Consider the following 26,466-nt stretch of genomic DNA (forward strand, 5'->3'; position numbering starts at 1 on the left):
CGCTTTAAAAAATATCCATACGTATACCTATCAAATTATCGGCACATTATTGGTCCAAGGTGTTCATATATCAACATTGTTAAAACAAAGGATTCTCGCAAAGTTTCTTTGCCAAATCTTATTTATACTGTCTCACATTGGAGTTGAGAACTTCGAATACAAACATACGAGTCGTTGGGGGATACAACGTCTGAAGTTGTAAGTAGAAAGTATTGTTATTTGCCGTATCAGTAATTTGAGAAGTAGGTGTTTTAATAGCACGTTTTTGTTTTTTATCTGTTTACTACAAAGTGTAGATTACCGCTTAGAGGATTACGTGGACGAAACTTTTGCCAAATTACTATTGAGTGTTATATAAAGACAAAACGTTTTGAATCGTCATCCTATTTAAGAGCCACATTCTTGTCTCTGTAGCCCCTTCTCGGTCGATAAAGACAAAACAGCTGCAGCACGAACAAGTCGTGAGTCTGGTGGTAAGTGACACGCCTATCCTTAACAGTTGCAGTACCACCAAGAGCTTTGAATCACTGCGCCTTTCACCCTGAGATATATCTGCCGCCAAGCAGTAATATCAGCAGTAATGCGTTCCAGTTTTGAAGGTTAGGGTGCTGGTGAAATTTCAGACATATGGGACTTGTCAACTTGTGTCTCAGGGTGACGGACGCAGCGGCAGTGCCCCTGAGATCTGTAGTTTACCATCAGCCGCACGACTTGATCGTCTCGTCACTTGATATTATAAAAAAAAAGACATAAGTTGACAAGTCCTGTAATTTCACCAACAACTTTCGAAACCAGAACGCAGTAATGCTCACATTACTTCTTGGCAGCAGAAATAGGTAAGATGGCCAGTACCACTTTAAAATATTTCCATAATTGCATAGCATTGACTTTCTATATACAACGCATTTTAAAACACGTCGGAAGTTATTTAAGCGAGTAAGTTCGCATGTACCTACCGGACTTTCCATTTTGCGTCTTTTTATAGAAGTACTTATAGAAGTAGAAGCGATCTACTTGCAATTACTTCCCTTTTGGACCGACCCTTTGCCACGCCCCTGGATTCCGTTACAAATGTTTAACGAGAGCCTATTTCTCTTAGCTGGATGTGGGCGTGTGTCCTGGAGTGAACTACTTGGAGCACGTACAAGCTCGCGTCTCCTTATCCGCCGCGCGCCGAGGTGACCTGCGCATCGCTCTGACATCGCCCGCCGGCACCAGGGTCACGCTACTAGCACCCAGGTAAATGATACTTATTTTTAATTTCTTAGGGTCCACTGAAAATCCACGTCACAGCCTTTTCTCGGCATTAGCATTCGCCGTGTAGATCCTGCTGAATACGCCACCGCCGCACACATATATTTACTCTAATTATGTTGAATATTAAATGTTCATGTGTGCTTTGTTGTTATTTATGATCTATTATTATGAAATGAAACTATTTTTCCGGATTTAAATCGCGTATATTTGTTTTTTCAAACAAACCGACGTTTCGATTTTATTTTTATTTCATTTTTTATTTTGTTTCAATTTAGCTTTTTTATATATTTCTTATTGTGTATTTTTGTGTTGTGGTGTAGTTATAAATGATTCATATTCTATTACATTATTTAATGAACAAAGTGTCTTCACCATCTTTATACTTACAAATGTGTTATAGGCAGTACAAAAGCCAATTACAGAAACTCACTATGCATATAAAATGTGTGATATTATGGTTACATTGGGTAGAAAAATAAATTTCAATTGGCAAATATAAAAACAGAATCCATAACTAACTGTAAATTACTGTTATAAATTGTCGGGTGTGTATCTGTGTATGTGTGTGTGCGTGTGTGATGGTGTGTGAGTCTTCTGCCTCCCCCTCTTTCCTCAAGGAATGTACTAAAAAGGTAAACCTAACAAAAAAAAAGAAACCGCTCGCATCGTTAGTGATTGCTACTCTGTTAACATAGCGCACGACATCGACGCAAATACAATTGTTTAAGAAAATAAGTTAATGTAAAAATACTTACTATAATTATAAATAAAAATATGAATTCAGTGCTACCATGTTAGCGTTTGAACGGCAACGTTTACGTTAGTTTTTATTGTAAACATCCAAACACAGTGCTATTCACCGGACTTTGTTTGTTTAGTTAAAATGAAACTCGTTAATGGCATTTGAATATTTATAATTATTGTGTAAAGAACGTTGCGAAAATGTTTATTCATTAAAATACAATTATGGTTTTTGTTTTTTACTTTCTTTCTGGCTTGTTCATCCAGTTTTGTTCTACATTCTATATTGTTTTTCTACATGCCATGCCAACAGAACTGTAGGTATAAGTTAGTTTAATTTTTGTTAGTTTAGTTAGTAAAATTAAATTACCGCCATTAATCTACTACCGTAATTTTTTTTAATGATCCAAAATGACGACGAATTTGCACGTGCGCCCGTCCCGCACCCGCGTGTGGTGTTATGTCATCCATATAAATACACGGAATGACACCCGCCGCTCTCCCGACCCGACACGCGCCCGACCCCACACGCGCACGACCCGACACGCGCCCGACCCGACACGCGCCCGACCCGACACGCGCCCAACCCGACACGCGCCCGACCTGCACCATCTTGCCGTCAGAAATATGTCAAGTACTTACCTGGACACAATCTTTCACAAGGAGGTCTACTACTACTATTTCAAAGTCTTTACATTAAAAAATAACAATTCGTACAAAATATAAATAGCCGAATTACTTCTACCAAAAAATCTTACTTAAGATTACGAAACACTAATTATGGTAGGACACTTACGAAGTAAATTGTAGTTGTGTCTTGTTTATACGCGTTCAAGCCACTCCTACGAGAGTGGTGGTAATTAGGTAGTTAATTTTCCGGCAGGCTGAGCGGTGCGGTTCCCACGGGGAGTGTTCAGTTTGCACTGGCTTTTGAAGACTCGATTCCTGGTATAGCATTACAATAGTAATTTCAAGTTAAGATTGGATGAGGAATTTGAAGATGAAGATACAAACTGAAGACATATACAACTTATTTGTACAACTAACAACGTTATAAGCCTTTCGTGCTATAACTAACGTATGCATTTTGAGATATTGGCACCTAATGTTTTACTGTAACCTAAAAACACATATAGTATTTTTGCTAGCGCCTCCCCCAGCCCAGTCAGCTGGAGGAAATTTTTCTTTGTTATTACATTTTCGTATCAGTAAAAATAATAACATATTAGTGTAGAATTTTTGCAAAATGTAGGTATATCATTAACGTGGTTAAAACATAAAAATATTTTAAAAAATCATCAAAAGTGTATTCTGATATTTGAATTACTGATGTTAATGCATTCTTCAACAGAGCACACGACTCGTCTCGCGCAGGGTTCAATTCTTGGCCCTTCATGTCTGTCCACATGTGGGGTGAGTCGCCACTCGGCATTTGGCAACTTGAAGTCACCAACGAAGGACGTTATATGGGTAAGAATGATAATTGTTATCTGGCCAATCACGTACCTTTCAATTCTAAAGTAAAGCGATGTAATTGGTCAATTTAATAGTGCGGGCTTACAAGGGACTTATTCAACTATTTAAAATAACTTGAGTAACTATGGTTCCTCTCTGTACATCTGAATAAAATAAAATTCATCTATGTGTTCAGTATTTACCGTACATATATATCTCGTAGCTCTTTGTGTACTAATCTATGTATTATAGTTCATATCACGTGACATGGGTACGGTGACGTTTGAGCTTTGAAGTTTCTAGAGATGTAGTGATGTAAAATCGAATGAAAAGAAAATCGATTTAAATATCTTATCCAGATAGTTTGTAATGAAGAGAGAATCGATTTAGCGACTATAGTCTAAGAATAAATTATAAACAAAATAAAAAGGATCAATTGTTACGTTATTAGTTACTAAAAAACTACACATCAAATAAAAAATCAACAACAAACAAACAAATCAACAAAAAAAGTATAAAATCAATAGCAACGGAACGAAATCTGAAAAATATCTCCAAAAACATCACTTAGCATTCTTTTTATTAATAATTTTGACTTGGATACAAGTCCTTTGAGCCATGTCTTCGTTTAATTATGTTTCTGTAAATATGGCCGCCACAAAGGGGATAGGCAATTTGAGGCGGCGTGTTTGGATTGACTCGGGATTCCTTAGAACGGGCCGATACGGGTATTTTAGTTCGAGATTCGTATAATTTCACGTTTTAATCTTCTATTAAGGCACAATAGCACTATTATATTCTATAATACTCCACTTTAAACTACATTTCACAAAATAATTGATAGTCAAAATAAAAACGACACTTCCCTCAAAAAGGCCCAGATCGAATCCCATTCAAGGTGTATTAATGCACACGTATTAATGCGAGATACACAATAATTCGATTTATCGATTCTATGGTGTAAATCTCTATGGATAAATATTCCGTTTTACGCATCAAGTAGTTGAAGTAATTTATTTTTATCTTTATCATTTCAGTTTCTATCTAATTTACAATTGAAACAAATATTGTTCGTTTTTGATATATTATAATAAATTTACTATTTATTGTTGTAACCTGATTATGAGAGTAATTAAATATATGCAACATCAAAATGTTAAATGTCACAGTATCCAGCCTACGTGGAATGGACTATTATTTGTAACTCCAAGCACTTTATCCGTCTTAATGGGATTTCTTTATTTGCTCACTTAAATAGTAACTATTTGGAAATTGCGCTATTTTTTCGGATCTAAAACCGCTTCTATTTGTTTTTTCAAACAACGCAACGTTGGACACTTTACAGGTCTCATTGTTACATTTGATTGTAGACTATAATCGATTGTAGATCCGAAAAAATAGTTTTTTGGAAAACCTGTGTAACTGTTTGTCTAAGCTGCATGCTCTGGGATAGCAAACCGGTTTTACTGATGTACCTTGTAAACACTATAGTCAAAATAATAAAATAACAAACTAGCATTATGTAACTGGGGAACATATTTCAAAAATTCCTGAGAGGCGTTGGTCTGAAGTTAAGAGATATTCGTGCACATGTAAACCCACTTTCGGTATCAGGTCGGGCAACATTGCAAGATTGGTCCTTAACGTTGTACGGGACCACCACACCCGCTGCCAAGAATGACCCCATGCCATCCAGGAACCCAATAGTAAGAAATAAAGCAAACGCAACAAGAACCGTCGTAGTGCAAGCCGGACGAAAGAACAACAGAGGAAAGGCTGTCTCTGTCATGCCTACGTACACCGTAGGCCTGGTTAAGAGAAAAAAGAACAAGAACTCAAAGAATCAGAATCGGAATTCAAAAAACAGAGCCGATAAAGAACAGCGGCAGCGGCCTGCGACGCGCTCTCCAATAGAGAGCTCGACCGTTAAATTGACGTCATCGACGCCAGATCTTAGTCTCAACTTGCGAGGGGACTTGGCGGACCCTTTGGCCGAAGCGCGAGATCGAAAAATGTCCAGCCTGTTCGAGCAGTACCCGAAAATCCAGCGGATATATCCAGCGCCGCTCCAAGCCAACGGTACCTACCTACTGGGTGGCTGCATGTTCTGCGATTCGTATTGCGTCGTTTTATTTGTTCGCCTAGTTTGAACTGCACGTCAATTACCGTTGTTCCGCCGTCCGCCGCTCTTTGCATGCCGTGTGTTGCATTGTTTAAATTTTATTTCGTAGTCGAGGTTTGTTTAATCAAAGAGTTTCGGCGAAACTGTTTGTTGTGACTGTCCTGGCTTAACACAGTAGGCATTGTTATCTATTTATTCTGTTTTGTTTGGATATTTTCGTTCTGCCGTAATTATATTTTATTTTTTTAATACGTAGACTGTAGTTTTTTTTGCTTCGTAGTTGATTTAGTTTTATGGATTGTGTATATAATTTTTATGTCTACTTATATTTAAGTTCCTCCTTTGTGGAGAATCCATTTTACGTCTCAGTTTAAGCTAGTTTTCCAAGGGTTATGAACCTTCTTTGACATGCAGGTTCCATAACGCTGTTTTCATTCACCGTTATCCTGACTAATATTATATACACTTAAGGAAAAAACAAAGTCCATTTTTTCATAACAATAACAACAGTTTTATAACTTCAAAACACGATAACTCACAGCACTCCGGTTCGTCTGTTTTGAAGTATTTTTAAAACTTGACTCACCAGGCGGCTGTAATACTTTTTTTATTTATATCTATGTTCATCTGTCAATATATCGACTGCTGTCAGTCAAATGTTGAATTTGACAGGATTATACTCCGTCTAACCATTTATTTAATTTTTGACATATGCATGCCTCCGAAGTTCCGTAATTATTGACTTACAATCATAGACAAAAAATGCAATACTTCCTGGACTCTTATTTTTTAATTTTAGTGAAGCGACGTGCTCTTTCGCTCTGATATTTATCGAGTCAACAGATTACGTAAGGAAGATTATTCAAGTTGATAAATTTTGGTATCTGTCTAATAAATTATAATGAAATGAAATAAATTATAAATAATTATAATAAATTCTTATTGTTTATTATAAAGAATCGTCGGATTCTTCTCCATATGAACGGGAATCATAACTTGAATCCTCGTTAACATTAATTATTAATTTTCGAACCCGCTTTTTTGAAACCGCTCACATTCACGATTAAAACTTCATCTTATATAAAATCGATTGTTATAAAAAATCTAATCAGAAACGCATTAGTGATATCACTAATTTGATTACAATTCGAGCTGTCAAAAGTTAAATAAATGGTTCTATCATAAATAAATAAATAATATCAATATCTTGACAGAAAGGCCTGTATTGCTGCCACTATTAAAGACACGTATATACGGTCGAACCACACCACGAGATAATTTGTGTGCGTTTAACCTGTGTAAGAGAAAACGATAACTTATACACTCGCCTTGCATGGGCTGTCGTTTACTCCTATACAGCAAATTTATTTATTCATTCATTTGCATTGCAAACTTACAGCTAAATAGCCAACACGCTTATATGTGATAAACTGAGAATTATAAATATTTTTTATTATAATTACTCTAATTGTAAACATTTACAAGTCTCCTTACATATACACTCATCAAAAGTGAAAAAAAAGAATCAAGCACGTTTTTACCAATTACTGAAAATCAGTAATTGGTAAGTGTTTTTGGGTCAATTTAATAAATTTATGTAATTTTTTTATTTCCTTTTTAATAAAGTAATCAAATATTTAAAAAGGTACTTTGATACCTAGACCTTTTTGATGTGTGTATATCCAACGCTATCAGTGAATGTGGCAATATGATCGCACTGAGTGAGTATGTCCCTGATACGTATTTTAGTACGCACTACCAGGAAACTCAACCATGTAGTCAGTCCTTTAGATATTAGTATATCTGTCTGGTATTGGTGAACTAAGACAATGGCTTTGTAGTCAAAGCCATTGTCTTAGTTCACCAATACCAGACCTATGCTAAACAAGAATTTTTATCCACACAGCTGGTCCGTTGACTCAATGGGAGCTGATCTTCTATGGAACAGAGACACCACCCCATGAAGAGGACATACCACAGCCAAACACAAACTCCTTAGGAACCAATATCAAGATGCAGCATGGCAACTCTGGCTTACATTCTGCAGTGCCGGTGAGCGTCAGCAAACCTCCGTGGAACCCTGAGGAGCCGGAGTCAGTCGAGGAAGCCAGACAAAACACCATAGATGATGACCTGGCTTTGGTCTGGCATGATTCTAATGCTGTAAGTACTTTTTATTAAAATTGGTGATTTACTATAGTCCTACAAAATAAATAAAATGTATTTAATTAAATTTTTATTGAATTGATAGTCAATTATTTTTTTTGTGTAATTACTCCACTAGTTGGTTATAATTATTAATACAAAGATCGAACACTCAGAAAAAACACTCAACAATTCAATAAAAATTTAATTAATACAGTGAATAGCGACATCTCTCGCCAGGACTGGTAGCTGTAAAGGTACTAACTGGGTGATAAATCTGTCAAAGATTTTTCATAGATGGCGCTACGTCTAAAAAGTCGTTGAAAGACCAAGTACAAAGACACGACGCAAGCACATACAGAAATTCGTGAGGTCCGTTGGTTCGTTCCGTAAAATGTTTAACTTTTTTTTTGTATATGTTATGCGAGTACTCTGAGATTTATGAACTGTTTCTTTTTTATTGGAACGGGGGTACATCAATAGTGGTCCCGTTGAAACTTGAAGAAAATATTCCACCTCCAAGGATGACAATTTAGGGGATGACTCCGGTTTATTGGGTTTTACCCAATTTCCTCTAACCTATTTAAATAAAACTTGGCAAATAGATGTAATTCCACAAACTTTTGAGGTTGTTCTTTTTTAAATAAAGCTGTTACAATTCATTAAATTAATAATTTTTGCAACTGCAGTTTAGTGGTTTGCATTACTATTAAACAACTTGTTAACAGCTACATTTGCAATGTAGTACACGAGAAAAACTAAGAACTCTATATAATAAATATTACGACCGTTATATTATTAGGATGGTCTGAAACAGAGCACATTACGTTTTATTGAGTAATTAGAGACGCTTATTAAAAGTAATAATAACACATACGTGCACGTAATGGGGTAATTTGTAATACCAATTGTATTTATACTTATTGTCATTGTTTCGTATTCAGTCGTTTAATTACATTTCTTGTTGAAGTTTCAAAATTTGGGTGAATATTTTTTGAAATTAAATAAATATTCCACTCACGCTACTCAGTCTATCTTTTGTGCTTTGTGAAAGACCTGAGGGCGCGGTAGTGCACCTGTCAAGGCGAAAAAATACGCCCATTTATTATTTTCTTGAAACAAATCAAGGCATTTTTAACAAGATACCTAGTTATGGGATGAAAAAGATGTGACTCGCCTGTCCAAAACAGTTGCAGTGCTATTGACTGCTTTAAATCACAAAAATCTGAAGGGCATTGCCACAGCGCCAGTCAACATGAGGTATAAGTTGACGATAAGTCTCATGTGCCTATAATTTCACTATCACCCTTAACCCTTTAAACCCGAAACGCAGTAATGCTGACATTACTGCTTGGCGGCAGAAATAGGTAAAGTGGTAGTACTTGCCTGTAGGAACTCTTCACAAGGAAAAAATCCTGTCTCTGATAGTGACAGTACTTGATCAATGACAATTTTATGTCTTTCATAGTTTATAATATTTACCTTCAAAGTTGCGTTATTATTAAACTCACTGACCATCAAAACATAAAATAATTGGTTTCGGATGTTGAGTCCTACAGTGCTTTTGTTCTTTTATGCTGTGTCATCTTAAGTCGTAAAAGAAGCTCTTTAAATAAACATGGGTTGAGAGTGAAGAATAAAGAACGCCGCTTTGGCTCCACAAGAGCTATTACAGCAATTTACGGCGAAACAGTCGTGAGAATTGTTCTAATTTTTTTATGTTATTACCCTTTTCAATTGTGTCCCATCTCCTGGTTTATTCTATGAGCAGACACGTACGGCAAATAATTGCACCTGAATGTTCATTTGTTTGGAAAGGTCGGCCATATTTTTCCGTTAATTGTTGCTCGTCGGAGCAGCTAAGGAGCGCTGTTATTTTAACTGTCACAGTTTGTAGTGGGAATGCTATTTGCTTTACCATTTAATGTTAAAAGAAAATATAATTATTTTGGAACAATACCCATATTTAAATTTTGCACTTGTTTCTAAGTATGCTGTCAAGGCTCAACTTAGCTACACTATCAAATTGAGTAGTCCACTTGCAAACTGCGCTATATGACATTTTGAATGGCTTTTAGTTAATGGCGTCAAATGCATCAGTATTTTAAATAATACTTCAACAATACAGTGCCAAAACTTGATATATTCTGAACAAATCAGTGTAAAATGATAACTATTCTTGCAAAATTCGCTATCTTTCTTAATGTTACACTTTGAAAAGTTGCCATTTTGTCGTCAACCTGCAAACGCTGCAGTATTGAGCCGCCATTATCTTTGGTATATTATTTTTTTCTCCATACGCATAACGCAGTTTGCTAGTGACTGCTCATTATTATACCATATTTCCCTGTGAATAGAACGGTCTTAAGTATGACATTGACTGTGTTATTGGTAAGCTACCAAGATTCCAGTTGGTATTAAAAATTTGCTATTCTCAAGGTATAAAACTATAGTGAAGTAAAAATGTATAATTAAGATAATTTATACAGCTTCTGCGTATCTGAATGACAAAAATCCGTGGTAGTGACCCATTTAGCTCTTGCAGATTGTCTTGATCTATGAGGTTTGAAATAAATGTTGTCAATGATAGGGTAGCTCCTACAGTTTCTTACTCATTCTTCTCAGTGGAATCTGATTTACGAATGAGCTTTAGGGTTTCATCACTGCAACGTTTTCAAGTGTAATTTGCTGACCTATATAATAAAGATTATTTGATTTGCAATAAACTATTTTTGGGAATGATATGGGGGTGCTAGCATCGACATTAATATTTGTACTGTCAGTAGATTTAGTGGTTTGTAATTTCACAACTTGGCGGGGCACTACATCTATATTTTCACCTATTACTTTTTTTAGTGTACTTTTAACAGGGTTACGTTGTTTTTAGGTTGCTGTTCTATTGTTTTATGACAAGAGTAACATTATTTCTCGGTAAATGAAATCTTTCCGCCTCAGATATTTGGGTTGATCCGAAAAAGGAAGTGAAGAAATAACCGGTATGATTTGAATGTGTACGTCACTAAAAACAAATTTAACTATGTAGTTAGTTCAATTATATATTTAACGCAGTAATGTTATCTTTTAAAAATTTCACTTTCTTTTTTAACGTGTAATGACACTAATGATAATGACTAAAAGAATAGGAAGACATTCTTTAATAGTATTTTTTTGATAAAAAAAAAACAGGGCAACCACCGCACTCTCACTTGATAATAATATTCATTACTTGAAATTTTAAATCAGTGACAATGAAGCTAACATCTTGATATCGTGAAATAATTTACTAAGAATCTAACTAAGCGATATAGAATGTATGGGTATTATGTTTTACTATCTTGAAATTATTATTTTTAAGCTACTTCATAGAAGAGGAGGTTCTCTATTCGACAATTTTTTTATAGGTTTGTTACGCCATTACTCCTGCATTTTGATGATTCTTTTTTTTTGTTGGAAAGAGGGTAACTAAGTATTTATCTCATTTAAATTTGAAGAAATTATTCTACCTCTATGGCGATTATCACACTGCACCGTGCCCCGCGTTAACCTTGTACGGAAGTACATGAGTTTGTATGGAAAACACGCGCCGTCGAACATATTGACAACGCTTCTCCGCGCGGGGACGCAGCGAACCTCAGGGTATGGCACACTGCGCTCCGAACTAATGTTTAAAATTTTTAAGTTTAAGAACATGTTCACACTCAAGAACGTATTGAACTTAAGAACGTGTTGAACAGTCAGGAATTTTGAGGGTAATTTTTGATAAATGTCTGATTTGAAAGCCGCACGTTGCTGAGGAAGAGCTTAGCGGGAAGGCGTTTAATGTGCATTTCTCTCTGAGAAGGCTTAAAACCTTTTTGTCGACTAAAACTGCCACGATACTGGACTACGCAGATGTTTGCTACCCGGATTTGTCAGTCACTCTGCTCAATAAACTGTAGCGGCTCCAAAATATGTGTGTTAGGTTCATCTTCGGACTTCGTAAATTTGACCATGTCTCCCAATTTCACGCACTCCTTAAATGGCCGCCCATCCATCAGCGTAGAGATCTTCATATGCTTTCACCTCTCTATCAATTCTATTCTATCCCTTTACGCCTTCTTATCTCAAAAATCGCTTTACTTTCCACTCTTCTACACTCTGCCGTCCCATTCGCTCCTCTGACACTCTCATACTAAACTTGCCCTCTCATACCTTTAACTTTTATTCCAACTCTTTTACCATTTCTGCGGTCAGACTGTGGAATTCTCTCCCTGAATCGATTCGACGATCCCCTTCTCTTGATTCCTTCAAACAACGTGTCAAGGAGCACTTCCTCAACACCTAAATTTCGTCTGTCCTCTACTATCCTTTCATTTATTTCCTACATTTATACTTCATTTTTCTTTTTCCTTTAAAAGTATATAAGCATTTAATATTATTGTATATTTATTGTTATGTATGTATTAATATTATTAGTATGTATATTATTATTATGTAGTGTATTTACGATGATATTCTTTGGTTGCACCCCTTTTTGCATATCCGAAATGTCTATCCTAAGGTTGCCTGGAAGAAATTGGTACATAGCAATAAGGCCGCCTGTTGCACATTAACTTACTACTACTATTATACTTAAGCTATTGTATTGTATTTTAATTGTAATTTTATGTGCAATAAAGAATACTTCATTCATTCATTAATGTTCAATTTTCTATAACAGATCTCGACATCGATAAATTTATATTTGCTATTGAAACTCGACCAAATTTACCTTCATATTTTCTTAAATCTTTATAATGAAGTTGAAATTATCCATTTATCGATCTGGTTCGTAAAAAGGGATGTATACAATATCTTCGGTGGCTTCTCATTTGAGTAAACAAAAACTAAATAGACAGTATAACTGCAGCGTCCTGAATGACTTCTGTATTAATAACCATTCTTGTCAAAGAAGGATCTCGACTACATATACAATCACTACGGCTATCAACTGCGAAGCGAGTACTTTAAGTGACGCGGGGCCGCTAGACCGCTGCCCTCGCGCATATTAAACCGCGCGTTGACGCAGATCTGCGTCTGCGCCACCGCGCGTGCGATTCCGCGTCACGCGCTCAGTCGCGGGGCGCGATGCAGTGTGATAATCGCCTTAGGGTGGCAAACTAGGTGATGAATCCGGTTTTGCGCACTTTTCGGTAACAGAAAAATTCCTTCGATCTCACTTGAACATGTCTGTTTTGCCAATCTAGGGCACCTACTATTTACTATATTGTATGCCCGTAAAAATATATGTAATTTCATTAAGAAAGCAGATATCCGTAATATTAACTTTAGAACAAACTCCAAACTCATGGTACTACGATTGCATTTAAACTAAGGTAAACGATTGTCTTATGCGGAAACTGTATACGTTTTTACAGTAAGATAACTGAGCATATATTAAAATTATCATTTACTAAGTTTAAAACTTACGTTAAAACTATTTTTATTGACAAGTTATATCACAACATTGAAGACTATATGTAAGGGCGCGTTCCCATTATGTCGTAACAACAGATAGTCGTGTAGTTTAAAGTGTCGTGGCTTGTATATTTAAATTAAGTTGTTCACATAGAGTACAATAGGATTAACTGTCGTTCACAATTTTTATGACGTTGCGACGACAAACTGTCGTGACAATGGGAAGAGTTAGAACGACAGTCGTCTGACGATAAATAAAACATCACGATAAAAATGTAACGACAGAATCGCAGCTTCAAACAATTCTCTCGTGCAAAAAACAACATGCCGTGAACCGATAAATTGTCGTCATGATCTAGTGGGAACAGCTAGACACGACAGTCGTTCAACGATAACACGAACGTCCACGACACAGTCACGACAGATAGTTGTGATATGGGAACAGGCTAGACGCAACAGTCGTCCAACGACAAACAAAACTTTCGAAAGACGACAGAGTCTAGAATCCACACAAATTTGATTCGAAGTGTATTCCATAGCATTTAAGTTCATTTCAAAAGACCACTCCTAGTGTTTCTTTCGTTCTTCTCAGGGAAGTCAGCATGTGAACGAGCAGTACCTAGCTTAAAAAATACGGTTTCAAATGTAAAATTATTTTATCTGTGTAATAAATGATTCTATGACTTTGACCGCTTTACTAATTGTGTTACAGATTTGTCTTCCTTGCACAGGTTCCATCAGATCGATAACATATTTGTTTCTGTTCGATCTTTTTATAAATAAATCGTTACAAAAATTATATTTGACGTGAACTTATAAAAACGTAAAAAAATATTTAAAAAAATCATTCATCACACTTGTAAGGGGTCCTAATGTTGCATCGTCATGTTCCACAGCTCGACGTAACCTTCTGGTGTAGGTCTAACGTATCCTCCTTATCATAACTGACGCAATCCACAGGAACCAGCGTAATGGGATCTACAAGCCCTACGAGCGTTTTTTTATATGTCATTTAGTTTCCGTTTTGTTGTTAAGGCGGAGAACAAGTGGGAAAAACTGTTGTATTTACAATTAAATAATGGTCTTACAAGAAATATACGATATACCTAAGGATATTATCTAAAGAATGTACTAAAGTGTTACACGATAGGATGTACTTTATCCGATCATGTAAAATCCTCAAAACCAGGCGAAAATAAAAGTTTAAAACGAATTGTTCAAGAATAAAACATGTAATTTTGCACATAATTTTTATATGAATATTTTTTTGTTTAAGTACTACACAGAACCTGTTGAATTTTGGTGTTCAAGCCCTATAGTCATTAAATTTACATTTATCCCAAAACTTAGAAAATTGCCTAGTAGTTTAACGCCACGCCACGCCGCCCGTTGCCCCATCAGTCGTCATCGTGCGGTTGTTGACGTCGGATCTTGGTTTTTATTTCATTTTAATTAATATTAAGCGCGCGGATTGCGGGTCGCGAGGGATGACCCCCCACACCTCACCTCCTAAAATCATGGCTCGCATCCAAATACCTCGCCTTAAGCAAAATCAGCGTATTTGAAATTTTTAACTTTTAAAAATTAACTTTTGACATATGAGTGCCTCCAAAGTTCAGTAATTATGGGTTTGTTATTTTAGTGAAGGGACGTAGTCTTTAGCTCCGATGTTTATCGAGCATACAGATTATGTACCGAAGATTATTCAAGTTGATAAACCTGTCTAATAAATAGCATTGTTAATACAGTATTAACTCAAAAAGTGTACTTTCTCAGAATCGACGAAAAACAAATTAATCGCTTCCCGTGAAAGATCTGTATAAATTTATGTATAGGTTATTTCCTACTTGCCAAATATAGATATTTAAAAATAAAAGAGAAAAAATGATTTTATATTTTTGAATAAGGATATTTTGGACAAAACTAGCTCACATAAAGCGTGTGTCATTTTGATTTTTTCTATTTAATAAATAATTTTGGCTTGGATACAAGTCCTTTGAGCCATGTCTTCGTTTAATTATGTTTCTGTAAATATGGCCGCCACAAAGGGGATAGGCAATTTGAGGCGGCGTGTTTGGATTGACTCGGGATTCCTTAGAACGGGCCGATACGGGTATTTTAGTTCGAGATTCGTATAATTTCGCGTTTTAATCTTCTATTAAGGCACAATAGCAATCCTATTCCACTTTAAACTAGATTTCACAAAATAATTGAAAGTCAAAATAAACACGACACTTTTCCCTCCAAAAGGTCCAGAGCGAAATCCCCGTGTCATTTTTAGTTAAGTAGATATCTTTTACTTGTTTTTTACAATATTCTAACGACGGTTTTATTGTCATGTAGAGAATCAAATTTTACGCTAAACAATGGTACAATCTTGAATTTCACACATTTTGTGTTATAACACCATTGTAATAGCAGTGCGAAATTATAATGAAAATAAATAAATTATGAATAATTATAATGACTTCTTATTGTTTATTACAATGAATTATCGGATTCTTCTCCATATGAACGGGAATCATCACTTGAATCCTCGTTAACATTAATTCTTGAGTACAGAAATTGTCAAACATAACATCTTGATCCCAATCAGACAATATCTTTTCTTTTGAACCCGTTCACATTCACGATTAAAACTTCTTCGTAAATAAAATCGATTGTTATAAAAAATCAAATCGGAAACGCATTAGGATGTCACTAATTGATTAAAATCGAGCTGTCAAAAGTTAAATAAATGGTTGAACGGAGGCGGAATATAGTTATGACAAGGACAACAGCGTAGTTGATAACATCTGCCACGGTCTGTATTAGCCTCGGCTGTCTACGGCCCGCAACTATGACAACGTCGTCTGCTCATCTTGCTGAAAAACGTCTCACGTTTCTATAATCATTTCTTGACCACCATTCGATTGTCACTTTGCTCCATCTGACATCACGTTTTAGCTTTCATATTCTCTCCTATGCTCTGAAACTTAGTCTCTATTTACATTGCTTCGAACCTATAAAATTGTTTGATTTAATTAATGTACAACCTAGCTACTAGGTAACTTCGGCAATTTCCGAGAATACGCGAGAATTATCCATAAGACGCGTGGCATATGTTTTGGTCCGTAACTATACTATTTCTTTACGAAAATTAATAAGTAAAGTGAGCTTTAGTTAGTCTTCTATGCATTTGATACCGAGCATGATTGATTCTCTATCCATTCATTTAAAAATACGACAGTGATGGCTTTTATCATGATAAATGCGCGACACTTAAATATTTAAAGTTAACTTGTACAATCGATCGTGTAGAAAATTATATGGCAAATTTTAATACATCTTGTCATAGACAATTGTCAAACGTTTTCAAGCGGTCGCTAGTTACTAACACTGCAAACTAATGGCAGAATGACTGTATGCAGTAAATAACTATTTTTATCGACATACATATCATAAACCCTCTATGATGTATTCAAAAACCGCAAATTACGAGCAGCATAAATATAAAATATTTTACAAATTTCTTATCTGTGAAAATGTTATTATTGGTCAAATTTTATTATTACATTCAAATTTCAAATATCTCTGAAAAACAAAACAATTGATTGGCCCTCAATTCTAATATCAGTCGAGATGAAGTTTTATTCGAAATCAAATGTCGATAGCAAATAATTTTGACAAATTTCACACGTTACTTGATATCGAACGATATGATAGTTGGGGCCGACTCCAGTTTGTCTATTCATTTAAAAAAAACTACGGTTGCGTGACATGCGTGAGAAAAATTTTTATTTGCCGCCATTTCGCCAGTCGTAACATGCGGTTCCTGAACACATCATAGAGAGCTTATAATATGTGTATAGATAAAGCAGTGTATGTAACTGTAGATAATTAGACATTGAAACATAAACCCACACTCGTATTTTAACGCCTTTCATTATGTAACAGTCGCATAAACTACTATTACATTTTAATTTTTTTTTCTAGATTCGCGAGGATAGTCTAGGCGTCGAGGCGGGCGTTCCTGGCGCGGGGCGCCAATACGCCGGCCACAGCGGGTGCGCCACACTTGCCCCGTCACCACCACACTGCCTAGGTTTGTGCCTACTAATCCTGTTCCTCTCAGGGGTCGACGCTTTGCTCCCCCCCACCCCGCAAAGCAGAAAGCCCTGTAGACTAAAACGCGAATATGCACTAACTGCTACATATATAAACATAGATATAGACGTAACTACAAATGTAAACAATACTGAACCCCATAGAGACTGCAGAAGAAAGCAGGAGATGGTGCCCTAGTACTTCTATATGATTTTAGTTAATTACAACCAGGTTACGTAAGGTTTGAAGTACAAGCTGTTTATTTATGTATTTTAACTTGTTCATGTCTGTGTATTTATTTAATGTCCACGCATTATTTTGTTAATACAATCCGCGTTGTCAGAATTTCATGTTTGCCACAGCTGGAGAAATATTTCTTAGCTTATTTTAAGTAGCTAAAATAAAAAATGTTTTCTACTTAATTTTGACAACTTTGTCGTTTTTGGGAGGTACATTGTGAGCATATGGTCATTGAATAGTTAGGGCAAGGAACCCAATTATTGTCACTTTAAGTTTAATTATTGGCACACGTTATAAGGTGCCAATGATTAAAACAATGCTAGCACAAGGCTATTTTACCTTATATATATAAGCGAAAAAGTGTTCAGGAAGCCTTTTCTGTCTCCGCATGCACTATATGGTATATACATTATCTGAACTATAACGCTTGGTTTAACGTTGGCGTTGATCGTGCTGAGACCCGAAAACTGTTGGCATAAAGCACCGAATAGCAATTTAAAAACATGCCACTGAAAGTCCATAAAGTAAAATAGATACAATAGAATTAGTAGATGCGTACATAAATTTCAGTGTACCCTTTTTCCCAACTTAACATACTAAAGTTTCTTGGCTATGTGAATTATGTTAATAAGTTACTTAGGGAAATAATAACGTATAAACAGATTCGGTCTACTAACTTTCTGCTAAAGGTTTTTCTGAAGAAAAGTTTGTTTGATCTTTTCTGGGTAACGGGCGATACACTAACAAAGCTACCGGTGCCAGCGGACTGCTTTGTTGCGGTAATACCATCTCCTTTATCGTTAATGGCGTAATTTAATTTGATGAAAAAAGAAGTTATTTATAATATATATTTCGATAAATAATTTCATGTTCTATGTTGTGATAAAAATATAGAGTACGTCTATTAAGGATAAATGTTATGCCGCCATATTGTACCGTGCCAGTGTTAGGCAGTGCCAGCGCAAATTGTCGGCGGGTTGTCGCAGACTCAGGTCGTCTTGCTTTATTGTATATTGACCTGCGTAGGCAGGTGTCTAGATTTTTTATTACAATAAATTTTACATTTGAGTTACTGGCACCCTGGGAAAAGATTAAATGAAGTTTAGTAGAATTACACATAGGCCGAAGAAGTTGTAGTCTGTGGAAACAGAAATCATAGGCAATTTTTTATTATATATATACATATTAGTTAGTTATAATATAACTTTGCGGTGAGCCATACAATGATGCATCGGTCCAAAGTGTTTATTGAAAAATTAACGTCATTTTTATGTTCCAAACAATGTCGACTGTGGTAGTTTGTGGGCGTTTTGTCTGGCCCGCCGCGTCGCTGTACTAAATTTTTAAATAAATATTTTTGTTAAGACAAGAAAAAAGAAGAAATCACTCGTAAAATCGGCAAAAATTAAGAGCTAGAGAACAAGTGCAATTACCTAAAAATATTGTAATTAGTTCTATTTCAAATAACGTCCATTTTGCACGATATTCATGAAAATTGTATGAATGGGACTGAACGGTCGTAAAGACATTGTGGAAAAATCAACGGAATCTTTTTATTTTTTGGAAAAAATGAATCGCTTCGTTTGTGTAGCTCCGTTACGAGTACAAGGTCTAACAAAATTAGTTAAAACCGTTTTCAGGAGCAAGTTTACGCTGTTTCAAACCACACAACTTTTATTATGGACGCCCTTATCGCCAAACAAAATGAACTTTGTGTAGAACAACGGCTATTCTCGTGAATTTACCGAAGTTAATTTTGTTGGACCTTACACAGGATGTAAAGATCCACGTTTTAGCTGAAGGCCGTTGAGCTCATGATAACAAAAGGCTTGGGGTAAAAAATTTAATTTAGCATAATTTTTCTTTTTACGTTTTCCTGAAGTAATTTGTTATCACAAGTACGTACGTCACTGAAATAAGGTTATTTTATACTGTTCATTCCATTGACTTGCAAATAAATGGACGACGGGTCTAATACACAAACCACGAAAAAAATGTCCCAAGTCAACCTATTTAAACGTGGTGACATATAAAGGAGTATGAAAAAGCTAAAACGTTGAATTTAAATTGCAATGTCATCGCAGTACTGTCTAATTTCGCTTGCTTCGCTGTCAGTCGAACAAACGAAGACTAAAGCGTGAATGACGCTCTCTATACGATTTTAACTCCCTATAAGTTCGGACACTTTTTAGCGCGGACCCGACGTCCATATAATTGTAAGTCAATGGTTCATTCTCATAAAGTGGCGCCGCAGTGGCGCCATCGGTGCGTTGCAGCTGCACCAAATAGTCGTCACAACATAAGAGGCACCTTTTGACACTTGTCATCTCAACGTAAATAGGAATGTGAACTAAACGTATCGGTAACCATGTTAAACGACTCTCACGAAAAATCAATCCAAAATTTTATGAGTCTGTGATTGTTTAGGTTATATTTCGGATCATTAGTTTTCAGTTGTAGATAGAACAATTAACATTTATTTAATCAATATAGAGTTTAACATAAATAATGAGTAAGCATTTGGAATGATTACAATGACAACCTGTAGTTGTTATTGTAATGTAGTTAGGTACATTAACAAAGTTCACAGGTTGTACCTAGTTAAATAGCTAAATTCTGAAGCAAAACAAAAAAAAAGACTTCATAGTTTAAATTTTGTATTCACTTTCATCGGAAGATGAGCCAAAATCATCAGTTGAGCTAGTATCACCTGTATGTGTAATATTTGGTTTTCAACCATATTATCAATGTTTTTTAAGTGAAATTGAATTGACTCGGTGAAATTCGGCGATTAATTGGTTACAACCTTAGAATAATAACGCATAGAAACCTAGTCCGCACACGTTAAGTGAGGCAAATTGAAGCGCGCCCAATGGGCCCACACGACCGGGCTCAAGGTCAACTTGCACCGCGAACAGATCAAGAATTTTAGCTAAAAATGACGAAATGTGCGGTAACTGAGTGTAAAAATACGTCAGACAAACATAAAATAGATACTGACATCACATTCCACAAGGAAGTAACGCGTTTCAACTTGCATTTTTATATAAATATTCACTAAAACCGAAAATTAACCTTCTACTAAAACTAGCCTACATGAATTCGATTTTTGCCTCACTTGTGACAGTTCGTTTGATATTAAACTATCATTCTATGCGTTATTATAAGGTTACAACACTATTTAAAAAAGTAGAATGAAGACTATTGTTTATAAGACGTTTCGGTTTAACTCGAAATTGCATTTTATTTCGGAATTTGTGCGAAAATTATGCTTGATCATTTTATTTGATAAAAATAATTATGTATTTTTTAAAACCCAATGAGTTAATAATTGTTTGTTTACTATTTCTTTGATTCCATTAAAACTTCCGTACTATCGTCTACCTTAGCTGTCAAATTGATCTTCTAACATTGTGACGACTATAATTTTCAAGCAATATTTAGGATCGCAGCGCTTCGGCAAGCGTTTAATTTAAAGGCACCCTAAGTCCGGAAAAATAAGGTTCATATCTTTGAATATTTAGATAGTATTCCGCTTGAATTAAATATTCTAGACTCATAATGAAACATAATTTCAAACTGCACTAGTCCAATTTTATAACGAGTTTAAAAAAATAATTATAGTAACTAACGATACCAAATTGTTCGCATTTATTCCGATGGCTACTTTGTTATTTATTCAAATAATGGTTTAAGTGGAAATATTTTTTAAAATAATTATATATTTTTTTGTTTCCTACAATGTTTTAGTAATATTTTTGTTCTAAATTAAATATAGTTTTATAGGTTTTAACGTAAATATTGTTATTATTATGAACATACATATCTTTTATGCTAAGTTTCTTGTTAAATTGTTGCTGATGTACAATCTGTTCGTGATAGCAAAATCTAAATTGAAAATAAGTATGTTTTCCTTTAATGTTAGTGACCCAGTGCACGAAGAAATACATGTTTGCCGCCACTACATAATTCCCAGAACTTGCTACTTTCCTTAGTCACATGATAAAAAAAGACAGATTGAATTTTAGAATGGAACAAAGAGAACGAACAAGCAAGCAAGAAAATAGGACAGAACGAATTACAAAACATTTATGTTTGCTATTGGATAATAACGTGGGGAGAGGTAGACGCCGACGTACATATCTCGATCAGATTGGGGTTGTTTTTAAAAAAGGCCAAGTTAAAAGTATCAAGAATAAACAGGCGTGTATGAAGATACGATTGTAGGAGGTGAAAGCTTAGCAAGAACGCAAGTCGTCTACAATGGGAGAAAAGTCTGATAGCATGTATAGGTTGTACAAACAAAGCATTATTAAAAGAAAAAACAATACACAAATGCATACTATTATTATATTTATAAGGAAAATTTGTGTCCCAAAATTATAACTTATGTCCTTTAAATTAGTCAGAAATGTCTGATATTTATTTTGCAATCCGATTGCTGCGGGTACAGTGGACGCACTGCCACAAACGGAGCCGTCTCCGATCCGTCTGAAGCGTGCGCTGCGGATCTGTGGACGTCTACCTTTAAGCTATGTCCATGATGGTTGTAGGCATAGATAAATAAAAATATACAAGTCTAGCGTTTAAATTGTTGAAGTTTTGGCTTTATGGATTTGTTCCAATACTGTAAAACAAATATTAAAAATAAACTAGACAGCTATAAAATTATATAACAAAAATGTTTCTGAACGAATGTTTCAATAGGAATAAAAACAAATAGTGGCGGCAACCTACTTCAAAGGGAGAGCAATTTTGATTAAAATTTTTGTAAGAGACAATTTCTATTTGCACCCTCATCACGAAAATTGTGAGAAATTGAACGACAACAAATTTCTTTTGGCGACAACAAAAACTTTTGACGCCAACCAACAGTCAACACCAGCACAATTTCAGGGTCCAAAGGTTATTTACGTTATGTAAAGAGCATTTTCAATGTATTATCGAACAAAAATTCTGCTATCGAATGGATTGTAATTGCAAATTAGAATTCATGTTTACGTAAATTATTGAATGATAATTGCATATTGTGGTTGTGATCATTGCGAAGGTTGCCAATCCATCTAGTGTAGGCTAATAAATATGGTGAACTGTAAATAGTAACTAGGTAGCAATGTAACGGTATAAATTTGGAGACTTGTACAAATTTGCTCATGTGTAAATTGTAAAACGACTGAACGAACACGATTTCACATCGAGTGATAGTTAAATAACATTTAGAAACACGTCATTACTAAACAGGGTCATTTTTGATCTATCTAAAAACTTACTACGGCATTTCTATTCCTAAAACAAACTCTACGACTTTCGAACGTAAATTTCTAGAATTCTGTTTATCAATTTATAATGATAGTGGATTGTTTTAATGATAGATGTGCCGTGGGAAGATGTGTCAGGTCAGGTTAATAGGAAATCACCACAAAGTTTTACTGTAAAAGCCCCGCCAACTGAGTGGATAATTAAACCTGGGAAAGGCAAAGGATACTGTCTATACAGCCAAGTCTTTTGTGTATTTTGTTATAATGAAGCCAAGTCTTCTTTTAAATATTTTTTTTTTATTAAAAAAGAGAGATATGAAAACATCCTTCTCTTCTTCTGTCCGGTTACCACTATGATAATTACGAATAGATTAAATCTGTCCAAATTCATATTTAATTAAATCTGGGATATTGTAATGAAAATATTAATTAATGTCGTTGTTCTAATTTTAACTATCGTTCGAATTAAGTGAAATCGTAAAAAAGCTCATTTTTGTAACAGATTTGTTGTATAAATGTAAAATTGTTCGTAATCGGCGTTAAGTAGCAACACAATGGAATGTATTTATTAAATGTAAATGTCGATGCATAATTTGTATATATTGAGACTATGTGAACGGAAAATAATAATAATAATAATAAAACCAATCTTTTAATACAAAATGTATCCGGAATTTTCATTTTAGAACAATACAATGAAACGAGTCTTGTCTCTGATCGTATAGGGCTTCTTTTTGTAATTAAAATAGCAGTTAGTTGCAAATCGTTTGTTTATACAAACTTTAGGTTTAGTTCACAGTATTGTCACTTACCTTGTGGATGTGTCGCTTTGCTTCAACGCTTGAGCACTAACTTGAACAGCTCTGTTCGCTTCTAACTCTTCTGCCATGCATGAAAGATAATATTGATCTTTTTATTTCCTTCATTCACTATTTCTTTCATTTCTTCTCTTTCTGTCTTGTTTTTAGTTCTCATTCACGTCTGATTTCAATAATTTTGTTTCTTGTGCATGTCGTTTTATGTTTTGTGCACACTTTCTTGCGTTATGATACTAGTTTTTGTTTTTGCTCGTTGACATTAGGTTATTAAATCGTTACATAAATGACAGTAGCGCTGCGTTAACATATTTTTTCTCTTTATTCTCTTCATATTCATAACATAAAGTTTTGTTTGGTTTGAAAAACAAAATTAACGAGATCAGCGACAAGATTCTATTTACCTGTCCTCGTATTTCCTGAACTATTATCATCCTCTTGCGTACTGATATCGCGTCATCGGATGGCTGCTGCATCGTGGGCTGCTGGCGAGACCGCAACTGCATGGAAGAAGGTGCTGGGTGGTGGAGGCTCTATCTGGCTCTCTTATACTTATGTAATTAAATGTCTTTGTTCTCTTTCTTTCACTAGAATGCGCGAAGGGTTTGCACTTGTACGCCGGTCGATGCTACAGACGGTGTCCGGACGGAACCTACGCCAGTGAGGTGCTCACCGAGCGCAGCTCAAGACGTCGTAATTTTACCATTTTAGAAGGAACCACTCCTGCCCCTCTTGTAATGAAGCGGCAAGGTGGTAGGCCGACAGCTACAGAAGCTTTGGACATGGAACCCGAGGGAAACACTCAAGTTAAAGCCCCTCTCATTTGTCTTCCATGTCACTACACGTGTGCCACGTGCTCAGGTCCCCACAACAGTCAATGCGTCTCCTGCCTCGACGACGCAGAACTTTACAATGACACTGGCATCGAAACAAAAGTCTACTGCTACCCTAAAACATTACTACCCCACATAAACAATGCTAATTGGCATTACAAAGTTAACATCGGCCTGTCCATTGTCTTGTTTATAATCGGTTTCATTGTTTTGTATATTTTTGTCGCTTTCCTTCTGAGAAGGTGTGGTTTTAGCTATTACAGCTCCAATATTAACGTGGCGTATAATAAATTGGCTAGTGATGAAAAGACAGAGAGTGCTTTTGAAATTGAAGACGAGATCAACAAAGCTTTGAAGGACTCCAGCGAAAGTGAATCTGAAGACGATTTGAATTTATAGCACTTGGTGAAGTTCCGTAGGGAGTATTACGAACTCAACGATCAATACAATGTTAGTGATTAGATACTTGAACGAATGCAGGGCTCGTGTTGTGATATTATTGAATCGTCACAATTTTTTAGCGTTACGTCTGAGGGAAACTTTTAAAATTTCGTAATGGTCTTTTTATGGAGACGACTGTAAATGATAATTTGTAAGAATATCAACGAATGTATATCGTTTGATGAGTACAATAAATATTCTTAGAGCCACCAACATAGTGATGCAAACAGATATCGGAATAGACTTAAATAATATTGACCTCAAGTAAGAAGTGGTATTGTATTTTTAACAGACTTCAAAAAAGGAGGGTTTCAATTCGACTACATTTTTTTTGTGTACTCTGACATTTGTGAACCGATTTCGACGATCCTTTTTTCTTGGAATGGAGGGGAATCAGTAGTGGTAACATTGAAATTTGAAGTAAATATCCTACCCCTACGAGTGGTAAATTACGAGATGACTCAGGTTTATTGGCTTTCATGGATTTCACCCAATTTCCGATTGATCAGATTTCAATAAAACTTGGCAAATACATGTAATTCCACACTTTTCCGGGATACCAAAGGGAGGTATTATTTACTCGTCTAACTTTAATTTTATGTAAATATACCCTGATCATTTTTCGGTCTCTGTATGCACTTTGTTGGTGGCAATTTTGTATAAATTAACGAAACCCAAAGAGTTAAGCTCTTGTGACTTTTGGCAACCATTTCTTTACTTTATTATCTTTCTATAGTCTTTTTCGCTCTCCTGTTAGCGATTTTTGAAAGCCTTTTAATATAAACGTGACAAGTCTTAGAATTCAAATGGTCATTTTTACGTCTACTATACAAAATAAGTCAAAAACCTTGTAAGTGGCTGTAACGCTAACCGCGAAAAGCGAAGATAAAGAAACTGACAGGAGTTTGACACCTCAACATAATAAAAAATGTGTCATAAATGCATTGACTTACAAATAAATGGACGACGGGTCTAATACAAAAACCACGAAAAAAATGTCCCAAGTCAACCTATTCGAAATTTAAATTGTAATGTCATCGCAGTATCGCGCTGTCAGTCGAACAAATGAAGACTAAAGCGGAGTTTGGCGCTCTGTATACGATTTTAGCGCCTTACAAGTGCGGACACTTTTTAGCGCGGACCCGACGTCCATATAATTGTAAGTCAATGCATAAATGCAAAAAATGCAGAGGCCAATAGCAACTTGTCAATGCAGTTATATTTGAAAAAAAAAACTGACAGTACAGCTACAGCGGTTCGAAATTTAAATTGTCCTGTGTTGAGTAAAGACAAAATTGTCTTCTAGTGTAACTGTAAGTTCTTCCTTTTTATACCCGTGTGGCTGTGGCCGACGTCCGACAAAAAAGCAGTTTTATCTTCAATTTAGAATAATGGGAAAGACCCTCTTTAATATAGGGATAATAATAAATAGCATCTCGCACCGCCTCACCCTATAGCTTCGTAGGCACAGCTCTCTATACGGGGGTCACCTTAATGCAGGGAGGAAGTTGCAATTTATACTATCGCCACGTATAATATAGGTGCTTATTTCGAAAATTGCCTAGACGTAATCCGTGTAAATTCCCGCCATCATTTCTCGTACATTCATTTAGGTGTTTATTAAAGACGCTTGTCTT

The 26,466-nt window shown here is 35.5% G+C and overlaps 1 protein-coding gene across 2 annotated transcripts in view; it reads left to right on the plus strand.

Annotated features, from left to right (window-relative positions):
• Positions 1-25,835, plus strand: part of LOC113234707 (furin-like protease 1) — a 600,106-nt gene extending 574,271 nt beyond the window's left edge. For both annotated transcript variants that reach the window (XM_026470151.1, XM_026470150.1), the window contains exons 11-15: positions 1,100-1,239; positions 3,350-3,468; positions 7,482-7,738; positions 17,132-17,240; positions 24,147-25,835. In XM_026470151.1, the coding sequence (XP_026325936.1) occupies positions 1,100-1,239; positions 3,350-3,468; positions 7,482-7,738; positions 17,132-17,240; positions 24,147-24,787 (1,266 nt within the window). In that variant the 3' untranslated portion in view covers positions 24,788-25,835. The remainder of the gene's footprint in view (positions 1-1,099; positions 1,240-3,349; positions 3,469-7,481; positions 7,739-17,131; positions 17,241-24,146) is intronic.
• Positions 25,836-26,466: the final 631 nt, after the last annotated feature.

The sequence above is a fragment of the Hyposmocoma kahamanoa genome, unplaced genomic scaffold (assembly GCF_003589595.1).
Source record: "Hyposmocoma kahamanoa isolate Upper Pololo Valley unplaced genomic scaffold, ASM358959v1 86, whole genome shotgun sequence".
Lineage (NCBI taxonomy): Eukaryota > Metazoa > Arthropoda > Insecta > Lepidoptera > Cosmopterigidae > Hyposmocoma > Hyposmocoma kahamanoa.